Source organism: Macaca fascicularis, chromosome 4 (assembly GCF_037993035.2).
Source record: "Macaca fascicularis isolate 582-1 chromosome 4, T2T-MFA8v1.1".
Taxonomy (NCBI): domain Eukaryota; kingdom Metazoa; phylum Chordata; class Mammalia; order Primates; family Cercopithecidae; genus Macaca; species Macaca fascicularis.
This window is the reverse complement of record NC_088378.1, coordinates 135,383,649-135,409,742: the sequence shown is the minus strand read 5'-3', so window position 1 is coordinate 135,409,742 and position 26,094 is coordinate 135,383,649. Positions and strand designations below refer to the sequence as shown.

General features: G+C 47.0%; 1 protein-coding gene across 8 annotated transcripts in view; it reads left to right on the top strand.

The window, feature by feature from the left end:
- The window catches only part of PNPLA1 (patatin like domain 1, omega-hydroxyceramide transacylase), a 73,603-nt gene that overhangs the window by 20,637 nt on the left and 26,872 nt on the right, over window positions 1–26,094 (top strand). For 3 of the 8 annotated variants that reach the window (XM_015449496.4, XM_015449493.4, XM_045390748.3), the window contains exon 1: window positions 8,518–8,753. The exons of 2 other annotated variants lie outside the window; for them this stretch is intronic. In XM_015449496.4, coding sequence (XP_015304982.2) covers window positions 8,549–8,753 — 205 coding nt within the window. In that variant the 5' untranslated portion in view covers window positions 8,518–8,548. Of the gene's footprint in view, window positions 1–8,517; window positions 8,754–26,094 lie in introns of those variants that run through there. 3 more of the 8 variants (XM_074038239.1, XM_065544117.2, XM_015449495.4) reach the window with 2 other exon arrangements.

Genomic DNA, 26,094 nt, shown 5'->3' with positions numbered 1-26,094 from the left:
ATAGGTTTCCCTCCATTCGCAAGCCCCAGTCCCCTCCTCAGAAGTAACCATCCTCAGCAGTTTTATTTCTGAAATGTTACGTGCATATACATAGAGAAGCGCTTCCCCTGCCTTTTAGACATAAATGGTAGCATACTATATTGCTTGAATCCTTGTTTCTTTATCATTATTTTTCCTTCTTACCAATATATCTTGGAGAACTTTCCCTATGAGCACACCCAGGTCCACAATTATTCTTTTCAATAGCTGTAGAGAATTGCATTATGTGGCTATACCATCATTCATTTAACTAGCTTGCCATTGATATACTTTTAGGTTATTTCTGGATCTTTGCTATTACAATTGATGCTGTATTTAAAAATCCTGTGCATATATTTTTGGAGGACTCCTATGAGTATTTCTGTAGAATAAATTCCTGCAAGTATTGATTTTAAATAGACGGTGCCAAATTGCCCATCAGACTGCAACATTTTAAAGGAGACTGAATGAATAGCTTAGGCTTGATGGTCAAATCATTTAAAATAACCAAGACTTTATTTTATATGGGAGAGAATCCTGATGCCTTTAAAACATAAACCATTAACACAAAAACATAAACTATAAAAGAAAAGAATGATACATGTTATTACACTAAAATTTAAAACCTTGTATCACCGAAGACACCATTAAAATGTTGACTAAAAACCGCACACCGGGAGAGGATATTTGCAATGCAGTCAACGGAGCCGATATTAGTACCAACGTCTACATGTTATTAACAAAAAGACAAACACTCCCCCCGCCCCGCATTCCCAAATGGAAAAAGGCTAAGAACAAGCCATTCAGAGAAGAGGAAACTGGAACAACCAGTGAACGAAATGGTGCCCAGCTTCACCAAAAAATAAGGAAAATGTAAATTAAACAACAATGAGATAGCATTTCGCACCCTTCAGACTGGCAAAACATTTCAAATCTGGCAATAACAAGAGAAGTGACGTGATTAGGTCTCTTATAAACACGCAGTGGGTGTGGAAACTGGCACGTCAACTCTAGAGAGCAATCGAGCAGCTCCTTGTAGAAATGCCCACTGTACTAACCATGCTTTCTCGTTTTGTGAATTTTTTTTTTTTTTTTTTTTTTTTTGAGGCAGAGTCTTGTACTGTCACCCAGGCTGGAGTGCAGTGGCGCGATCTCAGCTCACTGCAAGCTCCTCCTACCGGGTTCACGCCATTCTCCTGCCTCAGCCTCCTGAGTAGCTGGGACTACAGGTGCCTGCCACCGTGCCCTGGTAATTTTTTGTATTTTTAGTAGAGACGGGTTTCACCATGTTAGCCAGGACGGTCTGGACCTCCTGACCTCGTGATCCGCCCGTCTCGGCCTCCAAAAGTGCTGGGATTACAGGCGTGAGCCACCGCGCCCGGCCTATTTTGTGCATTTTTGATGTTCTGGCATTTGTGGCCTCACTGATGAGGGAGAGGCTGCCCCTCCCAGGGCTACCCCATTCTTAGAGATGGCAGAGGGCTGGGGTGGGTGGGGCAGCAGCGCCTCTCATATGTAAACTAGCCTGTCCAGAGCCCATGCTCTGATCCACCCTCTCTATCTGGCTCTTATACTCCAAGAGGCAAAATCACCCAGAGCCAGGCACCCGTCAACTAGAGACCACCCCTATGACCCAGAGCCCGCCACCTTGATTTGAACCAACCAGTCCTAAGCTGCTTCCCTGCCCCGACTTGCCTTTTCCACGGAAAACACTGTAGAGGCTCTGGGCTGCGCTCTCCTTTTGTCTCTTCTGCCCCCTGAGCGAAACTGGGGCTTTCCCATGTGGTCCTGCATGGCAAGGAAATGTAAATACGTGTAATAGAAATCTCTTCAATGGCACTAGCCTCTCCATGTGGTAACTCAGTCACCTTCGTCAACTGAAGTCCTGTGGGTACCATTGATAAACCCACATTGTGACCTGAGAAATTCCTGTGCAGGGCCAAGGAAGGATGTACACAAGAGCATTCACTGTGGCATTGCTGGGTACAGCAAAACACTAGAAACAATCCAAATGTCCATCAGGAGGAGAATGATACATGTTGTCCCGTGGTCTCATAATGGGTCACCAGAAAGCAGGAAAATGGAAAAGACTGGAGCCAGGGATCATAATACTGAGTAAAAACAGCAATTTGCAAAATAAATGCAACGTGTTTGTTTATGTGAAATTTTTAAAAAGGTTTATAAAACAATAGTATATATTGTTTACAAAACATATCCATGTACTGAAAGTATAAAAAACATGGAAGGGGGCCGGGCGCGGTGGCTCAAGCCTGTAATCCCAGCACTTTGGGAGGCCGAGACGGGCGGATCACGAGGTCAGGAGATCGAGACCATCCTGGCTAACACAGTGAAACCCCGTCTCTACTAAAAATACAAAAACTTAGCCAGGCGAGGTGGCAGGCGCCTGTAGTCCCAGCTACTCGGGAGGCTGAGGCAGGAGAATGGCGTAAACCCGGGAGGCGGAGCTTGCAGTGAGCTGAGATCCGGCCACTGCACTCCAGCCTGGGTGACAGAGCAAGACTCCGTCTCAAAAAAAAAAAAAAAAAAAAACATGGAAGGGAAAGAGTCCTTTCAACCTGGAACACGGTTCTCATAGGAAGGAAAGTGAAGGGTGATACTGATTAGGAAACAGTTTGAGGAGGTTTCACCTTTACTTGTGATGTCTCATTGCTTTAAAACCAGGGAAATAGCTGAGCCAAATGTAGTAAAATGTTAAGACTTCTTCAGTCTGGCTGGTGGGTATATGAATGTTTGCTGCACTAGTTTGGGTACTTTACGCTAGAGCTCTTTCATTATGAGAAAAAAGATACTATTTAGGCTGCATGAATAATCTCAAGGTCCTACAAAATAACAACAGCTCAGGAAGCCAGCAAGCTTCTCCACTGTGCCCATCTCAGCTGTGTCAAACTTTCTCCTCTCTCCTTACATCATATCTTTAAAACTTCCTGACTTTTTGGAAATGTCTAAACACTTCTACCCCCATCATGGATATGTCTACATGTTTGGTCAAGTATTCAAAAATTAAGTCACACACCTCAAAAGGCCAGTGCTACATTGGAGGGCTGTTTAATTAGTTATCGGGACCAGGCTTGGTGGCTCATGCCTGTAATCCAAGCACTTTGGGAAGCTGAGGCAGGCGGATCACCTGAGGTCAGGAGTTTGTGACTAGCCTAGTCAACATGGTGAAATCCCATCTATACTAAAAACACAAAAATTAGCTGGGCGTGGTGGCACATACCTGTAATGCCAGCTACTTGGGAGACTGAGGCAGGAGAATCACCTGGACATGGGATGTGGAGGTTGCAGTGAGCCGAGATAGTGCCATTGCACTCTATCCTGGGCAACAAAAGCGAAACTCCGTCTCAAAAAGAAAAAAGAAAAAAGTTATCAGACCCCTACCCAGCCCAGACAAAAGGCTAAGAACAAGCCATGCAGAGAAAAGGAGGGGTAGGGAAGAGAAAAAATATCTACTTCTCGGCTTCTAACAAAAATAAGTTGGTAAACAATTTCTAAAAGTATATAAAAATTTTCAAATTAAGTTCTTCAGAATTTTCATGAATCAGAGTTATTTTACCTACAATAACAAAGTATCTATACCTTAAAGTATTTCTTTTGTTTTTACTAAAAGCAAAAGGCATATTTCATTCATTCTCTCAAAATAAGGGCTACATTTTACTAGAAATATTTAAGAGCCCTTGCATTGGCCATGAGGTTTTTAGCAGCAAATATCAAGGGAACAGTGACTAAAAGCAAAGACATTGAGTTATCTGTCATAATAGGAAGCACACACATGAATGGTGTGGGGGTTGGTGCAGTCACACAAGAATCTCATCCAGACCCAGGATTTTTCTTGCTTTCTTTTATACGATTTTTGGTGTCTTAGCCAGCCTTCAAATTTGCCCTCAATAATACCCACTCTCTGGTATTCACTTTTCCTACATTTTACCAGGGCTGGTCTGTGTGACCAATAGAATATAGCTGAGATTACATCAGAGGTTAGGTTATAAAAAGGCTGCAGCTCCTGTCTTGGGTTCACATGCTCTCCTTCCCTTGTTCTCTCTCTTACTGTCTTCATCTCTCACTGAAGAAAGTCAACTGCCAAGTCATGAGCCACCCAATGGAGAGGCCCACTTGATGAGGCACTAAAGCTTTTGTCAACATTGACCAAGAACTGATACCCACTGGCAACCAGAAGGGTGGGTTTGGAAGTGGGTTCTTTAGCTCCAGTGGGCCTTGAGATGACTGCAACCCTGTCAATTAGCCTGAATGCAACCTTGAGAGACAAGAGCGAGAACCACCTGCTAAACCATTTGCAGTTTCCTGACCCTTAAAAATGGTGTGAGATAATACATGCTTGTTTGAAAGTGCCATGTTTCAGGGTAAATTGTTATGAAGCAATGGATAACCAATACACTCAGTGTGTCTGCCACATTTCCCCTGACGGAGGTAAAACAGCTGTTATAGATCCACACACCATATGATCCCAGGACAGTGTCTCTGGCAGGAAGAAAAGGGGATGGAGTTACCAGGGTCTTCCTATGTGCCTTTTACCTTTTATCAAGGAGGGAAATCTTTCCAAGAAGCAATCCAGCAGAGTCCCTGTTACTTCTCATGTCCAGGGGGTGGGGTCTGATGATCACCGTGAGCTCATGATTCACTCTTAGCTGAAACCGAGGACCAGGCCTCTCAGCTGCTTTACAGGGAGGTGAGCAAGGAGCAAGTGGGCCGGAGATGGCTGCTGGTAACCAGCAACAGTCTCTGCCAGCCTCCCACGGGCTCCGTTTATCTAATTGTTTGCACCTGGCATCCTTCATGCTTCGTATTTACTGTAAGCTGGACGTTAGGCCTCAATTAGATTCAGGTGACATCGTTTTGGCATGAATATTCACAGGTGATGTTGTGACCTTCCTACTCTACCGAATCAAGAAACTACCAGGTTCTTCACTAAATTAACATTTTCAGGATGTAAGCAGAGGGTGATACGCCATCAGGCAAAAGCCAATCTGGAATCTATGTGCATCTTTCTCCCCAGTATCTGTCCTGGGTGGCTTCACATATCTTAAACTTATGGGAAGTCCAGGTTCCTCTAGAAATTCATTTTGGGTTGTCTTGTTGGAAGTGTGTGTGATAAGCAATCTGTTTCTCCCACGTGATTTCCTGGGATGGATGAGTCATACAAGCAGTGTTAACTTCGTTAAAAAACACCTGCGAAGATCATGAGATGACTAAAAATCAAATGCAGAGATGCTGGAAAGCGATTCTTCCTCGATGTCATTCGCTTGAAGTTCTTAGGGCGTGAGCAGAGGGTCAGGAACGAGGGCAAATGAAAGGAACCTTCTCAGGAGTTTAGCACCCAGCAGAGGACAGGCTGAGGCCTGCTGCTCACCAGCCCTTATTAGCTGTGGAGACCGGTCTGGCAGGCTCAGTCTTTGGGGTCCAGGTTAGCAGCTCCTTCACGGCCTTCCCAGGCACAGTCACGGATTTCTGGCTGACGTGTTTGCATGGAGGAGACTGTGCGGCACTGCTGTCTCCTCGTCCACAGGGAACAGAAACGTATGTGCATTCGTGGAAGTCAGCCAGGTCCAAGGAGGTGGGGACAATGGGGGCCATGTCAGGATGCACTGTCTCTGAACGGGTGGTGCGTCCCCAGCGGCCCCAGGTGCCTGCAGCTCATGTACAGCAGGTGGCCTTGCTTTCTGTTTCACTGGGATGACCCGGAAAAAGAAACTTATCCATGGCTGTCTTCCCCTTAACATGACCCCATGCCCTCCTCCACCGCTTACCCTTCTCTGCTGCTCAGTGGCAGGGGTCTCTGTCCTTGGTTCTGGTGCCATTCCTGCCCCCGCATGGACAGTGCCCATGTCTTGCTGTCATCTCAGATGCATCTTAAAGTAAAAGCATCCTCCACCCAGCTTCCCCACGTCTGTCCCAGTTTCCCCAACTCTGCTGAAGACAGCCCCACTCCTCCCTACCCCCAGGCTAAAAGTGAGGCCTCAGCCTTGACTCGCCCTGCCCATCCAACCAGTCCCTCGTCCTGAGAGTCTTCTGCAGCAATAACTTCATTAACTTGTCTTCCTGCAGCTGCCACCCTGGCCTGGCCACCATCATCCTAGGAGAATGGGCCACCATCCTCCTTCCTCATTCTCCATCCCCATTCTCATCTTCCTTCCAACGCTCTGCTGCTTGAGACCTCTCCAAGCTCCTCCTCATGTCGCATGTGGGCCTTCCCCTTTGGACCCTGCCTTTCTATTCCACCATATCTCTGGGGTCTATCTGTTCCAGAAGCCTTGACTCTTACTACCCTCTGATAACCTCAGACGTGCCGTGTGTCAGGCATCCTACAGCCATTACCTTTAGCCTTTACAGCTACTGTGCAGCATAGGAATGACAGTATTGTCCCTTTCACAGATGAGGAAAACTGAGGCCCAGAGAGATCATGCACAGGTCACACTGCCTGTAAATAGCAGAACTGGGATCCAACGTCATGACTCAGAAGGGCTCTCATCCAAAGTCCTTCATCCTGTGAAACAGGTCCCATTACACCCCTTCCCTCCTCTACCAGGGGCTCTTGCTGTGCCTTGTCCCAGTGCCCTGCCTGCTCCTCCCAGCTGCCTCCAGTCCCGCAGCCCACACCTCCGCACAGCTCCTCAGATGTTCCAGCCCACACTGCTCAGCCCTGCCTCTTAACTTTTCTGGCAGGAATCTCAGCCCTGCACAGTTTAGTACTTAATTATAGATTGCCTTGTACGGTTCTCTGCTTATTTCACATTTGCCTGTCTTTTTCCCAAGAAGCCTGCAAATGTCTGAATTGGGGATGGAGCTTCTATGTTCTCTTGTCCCCCCACACAGCACAGGGCCCCGACACAGCACAGGACTGGGCACACAAGCACTCAGTGGAGCTGACTTGACCTCCCAGGAAGGGGGCAGGGTCTCTGCTGTCCAAAACTGACTGGATTCCACCCTGACACACCCGCCCCCACCCCAGCAATACGCCTCAGATATCTGCACACACACGCACACATGCATACACACACGTACGCACACACGCTTTATCTCATCTAAAGCTCTCTTTTCAACCTGAGGCAATGATATGCCTGGAATTACCTACCCAAGACGGACAACTCCCTCCTAACTGAAGCCTGGCCTTGCCCTTATTGCGGAATTCCCATGCAGATCAGTGAGTCCACCAGAATGGTGTGAGCTCCCCAGGAGCGGGGAAGCCACTGATGTCACATCCTGACAGAGAGGCTGGGGCTGGATTGGCACTTGGTGGAGGCCTTGGCGTCTTGATTCTGATTCTGGTCCTGTTGCTGTGTGGTCTTTGAGGGGAGCGGGAGATGCAGTCTTACCGTCTTTGTTATATCTCCATGAGGGGACATTTTGTGGGTGTGAGGATCACTCCCCACCATCAGGACCACATGATACAGCTCCTCAGGGAACAGAACCGCAGCCCCTGGAGCTAACCCTGGTCCTCTCACACCACCTCCCTTACCAAAATGTCTGTCTGCCCTGACCCCGACATCCCCACAGGTGACCTCCCCAGCTGCTCCTCCTTGGGGTTAAACATTGCTATCTCAAACTTCTCATTTCTGAGCGGGAGGAAGAGCACGCAACACGAAGCCTCACACACTTAGAATGATCTAGATTTCAGGTTGATTTCTTCCCGCACACTTAGGAGATAGCATGAGGGCTTGGGGCTTCGCGAGAGGGTACTGACCAAGGTCACAGGGTCCGTGAAGGGCCCAGGAGCAGAGACAGAGAGAGGTGCAGAGGCGGTGGTGGGTGGGGCTCCCAAAGTCAAACTTCTCTTACAATTTTACCCAGGGCCGATGCTAACATGTAAATAAACAGACAAGTGAATAAACAAAGGGGTGTTTATATAAGAAAAACAAATAAAAATGCTTGTGTAACACACCACACATACCACACAGCCTGAAGGAGCCCAGGAGGGGCATCTCTTTGGGGATGTCCTAAAGAGACAGGGTGGGCACCGTCCTCCTGGAGGGAGGTGGGCTCGGAAGCCCTTCACTGCCGCGGGAGCATGTTGGGGAGGGAGGTGTCCGCCGATAACCATCACGGAGGTTTTGCAACTGAATGTTGCAGCTGAGGACTGGGCAGAGCCTGCCTCCTTGGGCATGGCCCTGTGTCGGGGAGCAGTGAATGCGCCCTGGTGTACCACAGATGGGCAGAGGGCTGAGGATCCTGTGCCCGAGATGAATCTAGCCAAGAAATGAAGCCAGCGGGGGGCTCACGGGATCAGGACCCTGCTCACTCACCGGAGGGCCGTCTGCATCTCATCCTGGGGCCCCTTTCCAACCTTTGGGGTTGCCTCCTGGCGGAGCTTAACAGGCCGAGGCAGCTTCCTGAGCAGCCTGAGGTTGCTCCAGCTGGGTAGAGACGGCCACATTCCAAGCTCCGGGGTGGCAGGGAAGCTGGGCAGGGAGTTCCTACAGGGAGCGGCAGCCCAGGCTTGGGCAGGCAAGCACTGAAGGGTGGTTCCTCCTTCCGCGGAAAGCCAGAGGCCGAGGAGATGGAAGAACAGGTGTTCAAGGGGGACCCGGACACCCCTCACTCCATCTCCTTCTCGGGCAGTGGATTCCTCTCCTTCTACCAGGCCGGGGCCGTGGACGCCCTGCGGGACCTGGCCCCCCGGATGCTGGAAACAGCCCACCGCTTCGCGGGGACATCGGCGGGTGCTGTGATCGCCGCCCTGGCCATCTGCGGGATTGAAATGGGTAAGGCCTGTGTTCTGGGTCCCCTGGGAAGTCTCTTGGGGGATTCCACAGAGACAGAAGGAGCCTGAGGGAGGCTGGGGATGCTTTGGGGGACAAAGCCAGGCCTGGATGGCAGGAAGGGAAGGGAAGAACTGGTTGGAGTAGGACAGCAGCAGCTGTGACATTTGAAGGTTGAGGTCTGCAAGGCCCCAGTCTCTGACCTGCAGGGTGAGCCTGGACCCCTGTCCCTCTCCCTCAGTGCCCTTACCTGTGAGATGCTCTGTCTCCCAGCGCCTGGGAGAGTGAAGGGCAGTATCTCCCTCAAACATTGAACATGGTGCTGTCAGAAGCTACACCGAAGCACAGTCATACATTGGGGTTCCGTGTTGCTCCTGCCTGGCCTCTTTCAAAATGAAAATACCCTTCAAAGGGTATACCCCTTTGAAGAGGCAACTCTTCAAATCTCTATCACCCCGATTGGGATGTATTGTCCACCATTTCCAGGTGGCTGGAAAGACGAACGCCCCGAGGCTGGAAGGGTAGACAGGAGAGAGCCCAGAGTGGGAGAAGAATAGGAAGGGGTGGGGAGAGAAGACAGAAGCTCTCACTTCACCTTCTGTCCTGCTGGTCCAGGAGCCCCAGCGAGAAGGACTGCTACGTTGCTCACCCAGAGAGAGAAACTGTCCCAGGGAGCAGATGCGTCTAGCAGCCCCGAGGAACAGGCCCAACAGCCTAGTGGGCTACCTTGGAGGGGTATTTATTCATTTACGGAGCTCCTGTTCTAGACGGGGCCATGTCCCAGGCACTGAGGACAAAGTCCCTGCCCTTCTGGAGCAGAAATTCTAGAGAAAAGAAGCAGATAATAAACATCGAAACAAGGCATCTTCTAGGATAAGGTCAGGAAGTGATATGATCCACGAATAAAATTAAAGCGGGAAAAGGACTGAGAATAAAATGGAGACTATTTTAGGAAGGTGGTCAGGGAAGCCTTTCTGAGGAGGTGACATTGAAGCCTAGAGCTGGGTATGGTGACAGAACAAGCTACTGGGAGCTCCTGAAAAGGAGAATTCCTGGTGAAGGAGCAGCCACAAAGCCTGTGGTGTGGAAAAGGTGGTGGGAGGTCAACCCGGGCCAGGTCATGTGGCCTCAGTAGCAAGCTCTGATCTCACCTAAGAGAGGGGAGCACAGGCGGCTGTGACAGTGGGTGGGGAGGGGCAGAGAGCGTGAGCTCTTCACGTGGGATCCCAGCTCTGCCGTTTCATGACGCGTGCCCAAAGCAAGTTATTGAACGTTCTGCGCCTCTGTTTCTCTATCTAGAAAAGTGAGATCCTAGTTGTGCCTGGTTCCCGGCATCGTTATAGCAGCTGTCTCCAGCCTTTATGACACCAGGGACTGGTTTTGTGGAAGATAATTTTTCCACACACCAGGGTTGGTGGGGGATGGTTTCAGAATGATTCAAGCGTATTACATTTGTTGTGCAGTTTACTTCTATTATCATTACATTTTAATATATAATGAAATAATTATACAACTCACCATAAGGTAGAATCAGAGCCCTGAGCTTGTTTTCCTGCAAGTAGACAGTCCCACCTGAGGGTGATGGGAGCCAGTGACAGATCATCAGGCATTAGATTCTCATAAGGAGTGTGCAACCTAGATCCCTCCCATGAACAGTTCACTAGAGGGTTCACCTCCTATGAGAATCTAGTGCCGCCACTGATCTGACAGGAGGCGGAGCTCAGGCGGTAAGTTAGTGAGCAATGGGGAGCCACTGTAAATACAGATGAAGCTTCCCCTGCTGCTTACCTTCTGCTGTGCGGCGTGGTTCCTAACAGGCCACAGACCCGGGGCCATGGCCTGGGGGTTGGGAACCCCTGGTTATAGGATTGGCTGAGCTAATATGAATCCCTGCTTAGAACAATACCTGGCATATGGCAAGTGTTCGGAATGTGGCAACCATCTGATTAGGCTTCTTAAGATCTCTGACCGATGGGCAGAGTGTGTTTGAGGGGGCAAGGTGGAAACTAGATGAGGGAAGAGATTGGGTTCAGGATGTGCTTTGAAAGTAGAGGCCATGAGACTTACTGGAGGGCCGGCTGGGCTGTGTGAGGGAGAGGCTGCAGACAATAGCCTCCTCCCAGCCCAAGCAGGGTACTTCCTGGCTGGGGACCTCTATGCTGGGTGGAAAGTCTTTATTTTAAAGAATAATAGTAATGCCCATTCACTGAGTACCTCTATATATAAGATTTTTTTTCTTTTTAATATCTCACAAGTAATAAACACATTTTTCTCACTGGACAAAATTCAAACAATGTGAAAATGTATAGAGTAAAAGTAGAAAGTAGAAAGAGGCCAGGCACGGTGGCTCATGCCTGTAATCCCGGCACTTTGGAAGGCTGAGACAGGTGAATCAGAAGTTCAAGACCAGCCTGGCCAAATGGCGAAACCCCTTCTCTACTAAAAAAAATACAAAAATTAGCCAGGCGTGGTGGTGCACACCTGTAGTCCCAGCTACTCGGGAGGCTGAGATGGGAGATTGCTTGAACCCCCCAGAGGTGGAGGTTGCAGTGAGATCGTGCCGCTACACTCCAATTTGGGTAACAAAGCCAGACTCTGTCTCAAATAAATAAATAAATAAATAAATAAATAAATAAATAAATAAAGAGTAGAAAGAAAGCCTCCATTTGCCTGGGTGCGCCTAATCCCACCGTCCCTCCTCTAGCCAGTGCTAAGGGCTAGGCATGGATCTTTCCAGATCTTTTTAACGCACTGTCTTCTGTGAATGTAGCCGTTAATGGCTCTTCCACAGTGAACTCCAGGCCTTCAGAATGGGGCTAGGGTGACAACCCCTACTCTGTCCTGGAGTCACAGAATTCCTGCCTTGAAACACCTGGTGCAGGGATTCTCCTTCCTTTTCCAGGCACCTGCGTTGCTCGTCTGCTCCATTACTCTCACTTCTCTGTCTTTATGTCATCTTAAAATATAGCATCTGGGCGCAGTGGCTCTTGCCTGTGATCCCAGTACTTTGAGAGGCCAAAGCAGGAAGATTGTGTGGGTCCAGGAGTTCAAGACAACCTGGGTAATACAGGGAGACTCCATCGCAAAAAAAAATTAAAAAATTTAAAAAAAAATAAAAAAAAAGAAGAAGAAGAAGAAAGAAAGAAAGAAAAAAGACTTTTCAGAACTAATTTAACTCATTCAGTTTGAATACCGCTGCAAGCCTACTTGACCAGGCTGTGATGGTCACGGACGGCAGTGGTGGGAACTAAAACCTATAAAAAGGACATCAAGCAGCGGGGTGTAATCAAGGACTAGACTGTGGGCTGCTCATAATGATGGCAGAAGTCCAGGGAAGGGTGAGGGAGGTGTGTGTGGGACTCACTCTGTCCACTCAGTAGCATGTTTATGAGACTTGTCAGTGTCACTCCAGTCTAGTTCATTCACTCATTTAACTGCCATACAATTTACTCTTAACTAGCACTTCCTTTCTATTAGGCACCATTCTACCTCTGGCATATTAACTCATTCAGTCCTCACAACAGCCCTCCCAGGTGAAAACTGTTATTACCCCATTTTACAGAGGAGGAAACTGAGTCACAGAAAATTTAAATAAGTTGCCTACAGTCACATGGATAGCACTTGGTAAAGCTAGAATTTGAACCCAGTCTAGCCAGAGTCTACATTCTTATCCTTTAAATTGCCCTGCTTAACAATGCAATGTTAAGGGGTGCAGAGGCAGGGTTGGGGAGTCTCTCTGAGCAGGTAGAATTTCCACACAGAACTGAAGTGGGTAAGGGTATGAGCCCAAGAATATCCTGGGGACAGCATTCTATGTAAAGCAAAAGTCCCTTCGTTAGTTAGAAGCCGAAAAGGAACCAGGGCTAGGTCTCCAGTTTTTCTTCAAGTCTCTGTATTCCTATGCCACAGTACAGTTAGTCATTTTATTGATGGATATGACCAATTTCCTTGTTGTTACAACCGTGCTTGTTTGTGTCTCCCATGCTCACATGGAATGTATATCATTCTAGGGTATTTGTGTCATTAACTTTGTTAATGACTTTGATAAGTTACTCTCCAAAGCAGTTGTACCAATTTAATCACAAGCAGCAGATACGAGTTCTAATTTCCCCACAATGTCACACTTGAAAATCTTATGCCAATCTAACAAATGTGAAATTGTATCTCATCTACTGTATTTAATCTACCTATCCTGATTGCTAGTGATGTTCAGCATCCCCACGTACTTATTGACCACTAGACGTTTCCTCTTCTGCAACTTGCCTGCTCACCACATTTCCCTATTTTTTCCTACTGAGTTATCTTTTTTCTTTAATGTGTAGACGTTCTTTATATATTCTGTACACTTATCATTCACCAGTTATACACAATGCACCTCTCTTTTCCCACTCTATGTCTTGTATTTTTATTTTGCTTTGATGTCTTTAGTTACTCAGATATTAATTTTAATGCTCTCAAATGTATCCATCTTTTCATCTTACAATTTGGGTTTTGTTTTGTTTTTGAGACTGGGTCTCATTCTCTCACCCACATCGGAGTGCAGTGGCACATTCATGGCTCACTGCAGCCTCGAACTCCCAGTCTCAAGTGATCCTCCTGCATCAGCCTCCTGAGTAGCTGGGACCACAGGTGCGTGCCACCACGCCCGGCTAATTTTTAAAATTTTTTCGTAGAGTCAGGGTCTCACTATGTTGCCCAGGCTGGTCTTGAACTCCTGGGTTCAAGCGATTCTCCCTCCTCAACCTCCCAAAGTGCAAGGTTTACAGGTGTAAACCACTGCGCCTGGCCATCCTCTTATATAATACGTGTTATAAAATATCTTTATTACAATTATTTCTTCTACATTGTCTTTCGAAAGTTTTAAAGTTTTCATATTTAGGTTAATTCCTCAGGAATTCATTTTGTTGATGGTTGAGGTAGAGATCTAATTTTAAATTGTTTTGCCATGTGATAGCCAATTAGAGGCTATCTCCACACTTACTTGAAATGCTGCTTCTGGAATATTCAAGTGTCTCTTCTATTCTGTTGGCTCATTTGTCTATTTCTGTTGTAATCATTATAGTCTTATAATAAGGGGTTCATCACCTATGGCGAGCAATCTCCTCCTCTTCCTCCTCCTTTTTTCTTCTTCAAATATTGCCTCCATTATGTTTGGCCCTTTCCCCGCCCCATGTGAAAAGCTCTGCTGGGCTTTTGACTGAAATTGCATCTTCCCATTTATAAATACAGTTGATCTTTCTATTCTGGTCTTTTTTTTTTGGTCCTTCAGTAAAGATTTTGTGTGTTTTATTAGATTTATTTTTCCCTTGTAGTTTTATTTTTTATTGCTATGGGAAATGGGATCTTTTTTTTTACCTATAGCATTTTCTTTCTTCCTTTCCTTCCTTCCTTCCTTCCTTCCTTCCTTCCTTCCTTCCTTCCTTCCTTCCTTCCTTCCTTCCTTCTTTCTTTCTTTCTTTCTTTCTTTCTTTCTTTCTTTCTTTCTTTCTTTCTTTCTTTCTTTCTTTCTTTCTTTCTTTCTTTCTTTCTTTCTTTCTTTCTCTTTTGATACAGAGTCTTGCTCTATTGCCCAGGCTGGCATGCAGTGGTGTGATCTCAGCTCATTGCAACCTCCGCCTCCTGGGTTCAAGAGATTCTTCTGCCTCAGCCTCCTGAGTAACTGGACTTACAGGCACCCCCCACCACACCCAGCTAATTTTTGTATTTTTAGTAGAGATAGGGTTTCACCATATTGGTCAGGCTGGTCTCAAACTCCTCACCTTAAGTAATGCACCCACCTCAGCCTCCCAAAATGCTGGGATTACAGGTGTGAGCCACCGCACCCAGCTAGCATTTTCTGAGGCCCTCCTCAAGGTCATGTCCCCACTTTTGTAGCCAGCTTGGGGCTTTTCTGTCCTGAGATCCTGTGTTTTTTTTCTGTGAAAGCTGAGGTGGCAGAGGTGCATCTTCTGACATGTATGCCCAGTTTTGCGACCAGGCCAGTGCAAGTCACATGCAAATGTTTGTAAAAGCACTTAACACAGTGCCTGGTTTTTACTAGAGAGGTGGTAACCTTCATTAACCCATTCATTCACCTAGGAGGGGTGGTCTCCGTGATTGCCACTGGGGGGTCCAGAGTTTCCAATCTTGTCAGAAGTGGGGTTGGAAACATGCCTTGAAGCTGCATTTGCATAATTTTGAAAAATAAAATGTTTCTTATAAAAGAATAGTGATTTGGCAGACTTAAAACCCTACTCCCACTTAAGCTACTTCTTGGCACCTTTCTCCCCATAAAAAACTGGCAAGCCAGTCTGTCCCTCCGTCCTTCCCTTCCTCCCTCCCTCCCTCCCCTACTTCCTTCCTTCCTTCCTTCCTTCCTTCCTTCCTTCCTTCCTTCATTCCTTCCTTCCTTCCTTCCCTCCCTCCTTCCTTCCTTCCCTCCCTCCCTCCCTCCCTCCCTCCCTCCCTCCCTCCTTCCTTCCTTCCTTCCTTCCTTCCTTCCTTCCTTCCTTCCTTCCTTCCTTCCTTCTTTCCTTCCTTCCGTGTTAGTTGAGCATATACTAGGCCCTGCAGAGGATGTGAAGATATAACACAAAATGAAACTCTGATCTTGCTACAAGGAGCTTACAGTCCACTCAAACTTAAAGGCAGCTACCAAATAGTTATAATGCAAGAAAGTTCCAATTGAGCTGGGTACGGTGGCTCACGCCTGTAATCCCAGCTCTTTGGGAGGCCGAGGCGGGCGGATCACAAGGTCAGGAGATCGAGACCATCCTGGATAACACAGTGAAACCCCGTCTGTACTAGAAATACAAAAAATTAGCGGGGCATGGTGTTGGGTGCCTGTAGTCCTAGCTACTCGGGAGGCTGAGGCAGGAGAATGGCGTGAACCCGGGAGGCAGAGCTTACAGTGAGCTGAGATCACGCCACTGCACTGCAGCCTGGGCGACAGAGCAAGACTCTGTCTCAAAAAAAAGAATAAAGAAAAAAAAGAAAGTTGCAGTTGAATGTTAGAGAATTATAAGGCATAGGAGTGCAGAGGGATGGAGAAAACACTTCCAAACATGGAAGGCCTCATAGAAGTGGCATTTGGGCTAGTCCGTGCTTGAAAGGTGAGTAGAAGTTGGACAGGTAGAGACAGGTTGGGCAGGAACCAAGGCTTCCAGCAGGGATGTAGCATGACAACACGACAAAGCCACGCAGTGGGGAAACGTGGTGCCTCCAGAGCATGGTAAACAGTGCAAGTCAACTGACGTCGGGAATTGAAAGGTGTAGCCTCTCCTGTGGTCCAAGTGCCCCTGCCATGTCTGCACGCCAGCTAGTCGGAAAGGGAAAAGGGAAGGGCACAATCCTTTAGAGCAGGACTCGGAGGTGATACACGTCCTGTCAGCTACATCCCATGGATTGCAATTTAGTCACATGGTCACACCTGACTGCAAGAGAACCTAGGAAATGTAGACTTTATTTTGGGAGGCCATGTGGCCAGCTAAAAATCGGAGGTTCAATTACGAAAGAAGAAGGGGAGAATGGGTATTGGGGACAACGAGCAGTCTGCGTTGCAACAACCATAATCAATGGCATGAGGATCCTGGAGAAACTCTGCCCCTGCCTGAGACCAAGACCATGACTTCATAATCACAAAGTTGGCCAGGTGCCTTGGCTCGTGCCTGTGAGCCCAGAATTTTGGGAGGCTGAGGTGGGAGAATTGCTTAAGGCCAAGAGTTTTAGGCCAGCCTGGGCAACAAAGTGAGACCCTGTTTCTACAAAAAATAAAATAATTAGCCAGATGTGATGGCTTATCCCTACAGTCCTACCTACTCAGGAGGCTGAGGTGGGAGGATCCCTTGAGCCCAGCAGTCTGAGGCTGCAATGAACTACAATTGTGCCACACTGCACTCCACCCTGGGCGACAGAGTGAGACCATGTCTCTAAAAACAAACAAACAAACAAACAAACAATCACAAAGCCAAGTCCAGTTTGTTGTCTGGGAAAAGGCTCAGCTCTGGCCCACCAGCAGCTGCCCTTCTGGCAGTGGAAGCATGAGAGCTTCGGTCCTGCAGCAGGGGGCCTGGGCAGTGTACCATGGCACCTATTGTGTCCCCTTCCTAGAATGACCCTCTGCCCCCCTTTCAGAGAGAAAACCTTCTCCCCAGACACCATCCCATTTTACCCCACTCCATCTCTCTTTTCCATGATGTCCAGTTTGCCCATAAAATCTGTCCACCTATTCTAGCATTTGATGTTGTACAGTCTTAACTGTTACAGATACGGTGTCTCATTTCATCCACTAGGTTGGCTGAGCAAGCTGAGATCTTGTGGGTCCTATGGCTCCCACAAACTGCTCATAAAACAAGAGCTCCTTGATAACGTCCTGGTGTTTGCTGGCTATTGGCCAGTGTGACACTGAATGTGTCTTTGCAATTTGTATTTTGTAGTTTCCCTGGCTCTTGGATGATTTTCTGTAGTTATGGATATGGATAATGCTAGGATATTACAGTGTCAAGGTCAGCAAGTCCAACTCCCTCATTTTACAGGTAATTGTATTTAGACCCTGGGAGAGAAAGTGACTAGTTGGAGACAGACCTCACTTAGGTCAATAGTTTCCAAACTGTGTTCCAGGGATCCGTAGGGTTCTGCAGATGGGGAGGAAAAGCAGGGGACAGACACGTCTGAAGCCCTGGCTGCACTAGTACAGCCCTGCTGTTGTCCATCTCATACATGGGGGATCTTTCTAAAATTATATTTAAAGAAAATCTTTCAGTAATTTCTTTTAAAGTTTGAGAATTGCTGTTTGAGCCCAGTTCCCACAAGATGCAGACAAGGAGGTTGAGGATCAGATTTTGGCTGAATTACGGTGATGAAATAGATGATTCATTAGCTCATTCATTCTAGGTCCTGGGGATCTGGCCGTGAACAAAGCAGTGGATGTCCACCCTCATGAAACTGACATTCTCTTGGTGAAATTAAACCATAGAAAATTAAACATATAAAAAAGGCCAGCATGCGTGCTCAAAGGAGAAGATAAAGCAGGGAAAGGATGGGAGAATGACACAAGGGCACAGTGTTGGGTGGGCTGGCCTGCGAAGGCCCCTCTGAGGTGGATGAAGCTAGGAGAGAGCCATGTGCACTGAGGGAAGAGCGTTCCAGGCTGAGAGATCTGCAGGGGTAGTTACCCCCCGGTGCAAACATGCTTGTGTTCTCAGAAAGGGAGGTGGCTTGTCCCTCTGGACAGGAAACAGGCTTCAAAGGGATCTTGCAAAACACATGAGAGATCCAGAGTAGCTGTATGTTTTGCCCCCTGCCCCGCAAATGTGTGCACAACAGGACCCAGCACAACTCCTCCCGTGGAGACAGAGCACTGGAGAAGTATTTTGATTGGCCTCCCACACCCAGGCCAGTGCTTCCTTTGGCAGCTCCTGCCCGTCCAGTAGCTGAAATTCTCCTGGGGTCCTGGAGCTGAGGCTGGCTGGTTATTGTCATTGATAGGTGGCTCAAGGTGTATTCTGATCCACTGGGACTGGCACTGGGCTTCCTCTGTGAGAACCTCGCTTTAGTAACTCCTTTCCTTGGTCACTCATGCACCCATCTTTGTCACTCAGTTGAGGAATGAGACATGGTCAGGATTGGTGGAGAATACAGTTCCCAGAAAGGAGGAGGGCTGGGGCTGAACTTCCAACTCTGCCCTTGAGTTCCGTGGGTTTTTGGCTGGCCAGGGACCCATCTTGCCCTTGGTTTTGCCATCTGTAACTTGGATAATTGGAAACACATCTCTTGGACATTATAGTGAAAGACAAAAGAAGTCATGGATGCATTCCTGGCCCAGTGCTTGGCAAATATTAGTCACAAAATAAGTCTTTGAAGAATGAATGTTGAATGAATGGATGAGTAGGTGAAAAGAAAATTACCTTGAAATAGAAAAGCATAGATAAAGCAGCACTTTCCAAACTCAAGAATGTCCCAGAGAACGAATTAAACCTTATTAAAACAAACAGGCCGGGTGCGGTGGCTCACGCCTGTAATCCTAGCACTTTGGAAGACAGAGGCAGGCAGATCACGAGTTCAGGAGATCAAGACCATCCCAGCCAACATGGTGAAACCCCGTCTCTACTAAAATACAAAAATTAGCATGGTGGCATGTGTCTGTAGTCCTAGCTACTTGCGAGGCTGAGGCAGGAGAAATGCTTGAACCCAGGAGGCGGAGGTTGCAGTGAACCAAGATTGTACCACTGCACTCCAGCCTGGCGACACAGTGAGACTCCGTCTCAAAAAGAAAAAACAAAAAACAAAAAACAAACAAAAACAAAGATGACTGGAATCCAGCCTGGTCTAAGCAATGTTTTTCATGATAATCGTGAGCTCATCTGCACAAGGACTTGGTTTTTCTGCGGGAATTCTGTGTGGCCCCAGCAGTGGAAGGACCCATCTCAGCTAGTCTGCACTGGTTCTGGCCAAACACCCTAGGATTATTGCTGACTTGGGAACACTTTTCATGTTAATTACTCTGTAGGTTGTATCAATTCAAGCTCTAAACCATATGTAATACAGATTTGGGTCTTCCATTTTTATGGGAAACTGTTTTTTCACCCAGATCCCTGTGCAGACACAAGCCACTGGCATCTCGCAATAGCCCAGCAGCCTTTGGAGGGTCCTAGCTTTAAGCAGAGGTCTCAGTTCACCCAGCCCAAGAATGCAGTCCCTGTCCCTGACAGTTTCTGGTCTGGTAACAGTCCCCGCAGTTACCACATCATCAGCTTTCCTTCTCATGTCACTGACTTTCAGTTCCCTCTTCATTTCTTCCTTTCTCGTGAGTTCAACCATGTCTTACAACTTTGTTTTATATTTTATTTAATATTGCGCTTTTTATTGTTATTGTTGTTGTTTTTGTTGTTTGAGACAGGGTCTCTGTCACCTACGCTGGAGTGCAGAGGCGCCATCATAGCTCACTGTAACCTCGAATTCCTGGGCTCAAGCGATCCTCCTGCTTCAGCCTCCTGAGTAGTTGGGACTATAAGCACGTGCCACCATGTCTGGCTAATTTTTAATTTTTTTTGTAGAGACAGGGTCTCACTATGTTACCCACACTGGTCTTGAACTCCTGGCCTCAATCGATCTGCCTGCCTCTGGCTCCCACAGTGCTGGGATTACAGGCATGAGCCAAGGCACCTGATCTCTTGTTTCTGAAGCTGGAGAGGTTCCTCTTTAGCTCAGCCCACCGTACTACTGGAGCTGGAAGTTCCTTAAGACCTGAATGAGAACCTCCATTTTTTCCTGTTGCAGGTATGTAGGTGAGTGTGAGTGGGTGTGTATATGTATATGTTGCCCAGATGTAACTTGGATTTCAGTCCTGGCTGCTGGGGACACTTTCAGAATCAAAATGTCTTCATTAAAAATCACTCCAAAAATTAGTTATCTGAGATGGCAGTGTTTTCTCTAAAAAGGTATTCTGCTCAAATTCACATCCTAGTGTCTTTCGAATAACAGCTATTTACCAAGCACTTAGAATGTGCCAGGTCCCGTGCTAAGTGCTTCATATGCATCATTTACTCTAATCCCCTCACAACCCTATGAAGCGATACTATATTTATATTCACTTTACAAATGAGGAAACAGGGATTTAGAGAGATTAGATAATTTTCCCAGGTTTATACAACAGAGCCAAGACTGGTATTTCTCTAAATGTCTACATTCTACATCCTCTCTAATCATGATTTCAGAAATTGCTTTGCAAGCAACATGACAGTTTTCTTGTTACACTCCATGGGTCAAGCAATTATTTATACATTGGTTAAGAAAGTGAGACCAGGCCGGGTGCAGTGGCTCATGCCTGTAATCCCAGCACTTTGGGAGGCCAAGGCAAGTGGATCACCTGAGGTCAGGAGTTTGAGACTAGCCTGGCCAACATGGTGAAACCCTGTCTCTACTAAAAATACAAAAAATTAGCCAGGCATGGTGGCAGGCACCTGTAATCCCAGCTACTCAGGAGGCTGAGGCAGGAGAATCACTTGAACCCAGGAGGTGGGGAGGTTGCAGTGAGCCAAAATCGTGCCATTGCCCTCCAGCCTGGGCAATAAAAGAGAAACTGTTTCAAAAAAAAAAAAAAAAGAAAAAAGAAAGAAAGTGAGATCGAATGGCATGACAAATACAAAAGGACTTTTTATACAATATTATGGAGATGGTGTCATTGTGTAGTTGTTGTAACTCCCATTACCATGTTGGACCCAGTATCTTCCATCTCACTCAAAGGAACTTATGCTTTACATGTTTAAACCTCTCCATCCAAATGGGTAAAGATTCATTTTCCCCAAACAATCCCTTGGACTTTTTAGTAGAACATTGAATGGAAGATCTGGTAAAGCTCTGAATGTGTTCGTTACGCAGTAGAAACATCTATTTGGAAAACAACTCACGTAGGTGACATATGTTAATCCATCCCCCTGGTATCAGAAGGTGCTAACTGAGCCCCTGTGAGTGCAAGACACTGTATCCCCAACAGCCTTGCTTCATCTGTGTGTATGTGTATGTGTTATTTAATTTAATTTAATTTTTTTGAGACAAGAGTCTAGCTCTGTCACCCAGGCTGGAGTACAGTGGCAAGATCTCAGCTCACTGAAACCTCTACCTCCCAGGTTCAAGCAATTCTCCTGCCTCAGCCTTCTGAGTAGCTGGGATTACAAGTGCCCACCACCACGCCTGGCTAATTTTTGTGTTTTTAGTAGAGACACGGTTTCACCATCTTGGCCAGGCTGGTCTTGAACCCCTGACCTCATGATCCACCTGCCTTGGCCTCCCAAAGTGCTGGGATTACAGGCGTGAGCCACCACACCTGGCTTGATCTGTGTGTGTGTGTGTTTTTTTTTTTTTTTTTTTTTTTTTTTTGAGACGGAGTCTCGCTCTGTCGCCCAGGCTGGAGTGCAGTGGCGCAATCTCCACTCACTGCAAGCTCCGCGCCCTGGGTTCACGCCATTCTCCTGCCTCAGCCTCCCATGGAGCTGGGACTACAGGCGCCCACCACCGCACCGGCTAATTTTTTGTATTTTTTTTTTTTTTAGTAGAGATGGGGTTTCACAGTGTTAGCCAGGATGGTCGATCTGTGTTTTTAAAAATTTTAATAATAAACTTTTTATTTTGGAATAATGTCAGCTTCACAGAAAAGTTGCTAAAATAGTACAGAGTTCTGCATATCCTTCACCCAGTCTCCCCTAATGTTAACATCTTACATAACCATGGCCCATTTGCCAACACTAAGACATTAATATTGGTACATTCCTATTAACTATACTGCAGATTTATTAGAATGTCACCAGTTTTTCTACTAATGTCTCTTTTCTGTCCCAGAATCCAATCCAGGATTCCACACTGCATTTGGTGGATCCATTTTTAAACCCACTCACTTAGTATTAAAATAGCATTGTTTTATTTGCTTCACTTTGGGCTCAAATTCAAGAAAGACAGTTGAGCTCTTTTTCCAATTCTAGGGGGAAGACAGCCAAACAAATGGTAAATAAACCTCCAGACTTCTTTGGTTCCCCTGAGTTAGGAGTTCACCCTTGAATCCTGTGGGTAACCCAACTCTGTAATCATGAAATCAGCACGTAAGGAAGAATCTCCTCAGTTGGGTGTGGTGATGCACCTGTAGCCCCAGCTACTCAGGAGGCTGAGGCAGGAGGATCACTTGAGCCCAGGAGTTCAAGTCCAGCCTGGGCAATGTAGTGAGACCCTATCTCTAAAAAAATTAAGAAAGAAAAAACAGAAAAAGAAAGAATCTCCTGCTATGCCCTAACTCAGAGTCTAGTATGCATCCCTGTGGGAGCACAAGTTAGAAGCAGAGTTGATAGAGCACACTGCCTGTGGTTTGCCCTGTCAGACCTCAAGTCCAGCTGAGTCTTAAGACTAGGGGGTGACTCAGTTCACAGCTGTGGCATCATCCCAGTGTCCCCTGGGTAGTGCAAGGAGAATCTATAGGGCAGGAGAGGCCACAGCCTAGATGGGAGGCAGTATTAATTCCTACCTTGGAGCAGGACCCCAAAAGGACTTCTGGGTCCACTAAAGAAAACAGAGAAAAGAGCAGGGGTAATGGCCCTGAATACATGATCATTTCCAGGGAACTTTCTAGATGCATTCCCTCTCTGCCTGTTTCACCTCAGGGTGATCAGTAAGAACCTGCAGTGGGATGTTGGAGGTTGTGCCTGAATTCTGGGGGGAAAGGCTCATAGTGGGCTGAGGGCTGAGGCCCCAGGCCCTCTACCTGAGGGCAAGCAAAGAGTCCTGTGGACACCTTGCTAGGAGCGTAGGTGATGAATCAGCGGAAGACACTTCTGTTTCCATGACAACCGGATATAAGCCAGTCTGAACTTTTAAATCCAATTGTTTAGTAAACTCTTAGCGTTAGAAGAAGGTCTATGTGGAGGATTGTTATTATCCATTAAAAACATTGTTTTGTTTGGTTTGATTTGAAGTGCTAAATAGGTCAGAGTTGTTTTGCTGTTGGCGAAAGCCTATAATGCGTTCAGTACAGAGAGAAAAATGTGAGTTTTCACATACATTCTCGTTCTATTTCTGCAAACAGAAACTGTGTGACCTAGGTCCCAGGGTACATCCTTCCTTTATCCATCCATCCATCTAACCAACCATCCAAACATCCATCCACTCATCCATCCATCCGGCCGATATTTATTGAGCCTCACCTTTTTCCTGGGCAGGATTTCTTACCTGTAAAATGTGAGAATTCGCTGGGATTCCTATTTCTGACCTAGGATCCCAGAATCTTAGGAGTCTCAGGGCAGTGTTTTGGGGGCTACCTTCCTAGGGAGGGTGGGGTGATGGGACAGAGTCTCAGAACAGCCTCAACCCAGAACAGCCACATTTTTTGTTGTTTTATATATTGGGTTTCCACTTAAGATTTCTTTTGAACAAAGGCTCCCTAACTGAAAACTCACTGCCCCAAAGGGTCTCTGTAAACCTTCCAGTAGTGGCACTGTAGCTTCAAGCCAAACTGTTTTTCAATCAATACCCCTGCAGTGTAGGGCATAGAAATAAAATGGTAAATAAACCAGGGTCACTGCTCCTCGGAGGCTGGCTGTCACTGTGAAAATAAACTGAGATAATAGGTGGGAAAGCCTGCTTAGGGAAACGATTGTTGTTAAGATGATAACAATTATTATTATTACGTTGGGGTCGGGTATTCAAGATATACCCACAGGAAAATGCAGATTACAATTCAGTCTGCAATTAGGGACCAGATAGGAGCAGCCAGTTCTCAGGTGCTCCATGCTGGGATTCTGAGCATTTGTCGGCGCCTCCCCAGGGGCTGCTGCGCCCCCCGCTCCCCGCGCGCCCACCACGCACGCTGCTCTGGGAGCAGGGCCTGCGGCGGCGCCTCACAGTGATTGGCTGAACCGGAGGTTGTTGCTAGGCTACCATTGCGCCCTGAGCCTGGGGCCCCGCAGTCCCATCCTCTGTGGCTGATCCATCCCTCGCTGCAGACCTAATTCCGGCCCCCTGTGAACGGCATCCTCAGCAGCTTAAATTATCAGCCCCAAGAGCCCGTCTTTCTATGATTTTTCATTTAGCAAGAGGCCACGTGGAGATGGGGAAGAAAAGCCTTCTGTTTTCATCCTCTGGGTCATCTTGAATAGCGACTTCTCTCTCTGGGCCTCAGTATCCCGCTTCAGGTTCTGGAGTTCGTTCATTTATCCATTATTCATGCCTGCGTGCATGTTTCTTAAGTGCCGACCGTATTCCAGGCACTATATTGAGTGCTAGGGACAAAGGAATGAACAAGACAGAGACCATCCTTGCCCTTGTGTAGGGGGGAACATTATCCACCTAAACAAATAAACGCATGTACAATTATCCCTTTTCTTCCCCTTTGATGATTTTTCTAGCCCCTTTTTCCCCCTACTATATCTGTAGGATCCCCCAAGTTGACAGGAGAGGGAGTGTTCTCCCAGTCAGGCCTACACTATTCTGAAACTGGGGCGCACCCTCTCGCTCCACGCTCGTATTTTGCTCTTTTGATTCCACACTTGAGCCTAACCACAGCTTGATAAGGATGTGGGGGCTGGGATCACTGTCTTCTGTTCAGATGAGTAGGCTGAGAGTCCGAAACATCCAAACGCTTTGTCACATAAGGAATGATTGCCATACCCAATGTTTGAGCATTTACTGTGTACAGGCACTTTAAAAGCTGTCTGCCTCTTCATAATCCAGTAAGGTAGGTATTCTTAGACTAATTTTACAGGCAACAAAGTTGAGGATGAAAGATGTTATTTAAGTGGCCAGTGATGATCTAGATAGCATGTGGTGAAGCTGGGATTTGAACCAAATCTGCCTGGCTCCAAAGCCTAAGCTCTTTCCAAGAAATGGATGTGGTCACGGAAAGACTCTGATCAGCTGGGCACAGTGGCTCATGCCTGTAACCCCCGCACTTTGGGAGGCTGAGGTGGGAGGATTGCTTGAGCCAGGGAGTTTGAGACCAGCCTGAGCAACAGGGCTAGAGACCCTGTTTCTACAAAACAAAAAGAATTATCCAGTATGGTGGCACATGCCTGTAGTTCCAGCTACTCAGGAGGCTGAGGTGGGAGGATACTTTGAGGAGCCTGGGCAACAGAGTGAGACCCTGTCTCTAAAAAAAAATTTAAATCAAATTAAAAAAAGAAAGACTCTCCGAGTGGCTGAAACTTGGAAATATAGCTTCCAAGTGCCCTTCAAAAATCTCCCGGTCTCAACATCTTTTTACATTTTATTTTTTAGAGGCAGGGTCTCACTCTGTCATCCAGGTTGGAGTGCAGTGGTGCAATCATGGCTCACTGCAGCCTTCACCTCCCGGACTCAAGTGATCTTCCCACCTCAGCCTCCTAAGTAGCTGGGATGACGGCAGCATGCATGCCACCATGCCTGGCTAATTTTATTATTATTATTTTTATTTTTTGTAGAGACAGGGGTCTTGCTATGTTGCCAGAGCTGGTCTCAAACTCCTGGGCTCAAGCGATCCTCCCATCTCATCTTCCCAATGTGCTGGGATTACAGGCATGAACCACCACACCCAGCATTGACCCAGCATCTTATTTACTTATTTTTCTTGGCACATTAGACTCATAAAACCTGGTGAGCTGACCACACTAATCAATATTGTTAACTCTGCTGTCTACCCATCTATCTGGGATGATCTTGCCTTCAAGCTTTTATTGGGTAATTAAGTCAAGTAGCTCTTCCTTGGGGGCATCTCCATTGCTCTCAGGTTTTTGTATTCCTTTGTTCACATACTGAGAGGCTTGATGGGCATAGATTATGGCCCATCTCTGCCCTGGAGGAATTTCCAGCCCTCAGGGGAGGTTTCTGAAGACCTTTGTATGGGCAAAGCTCA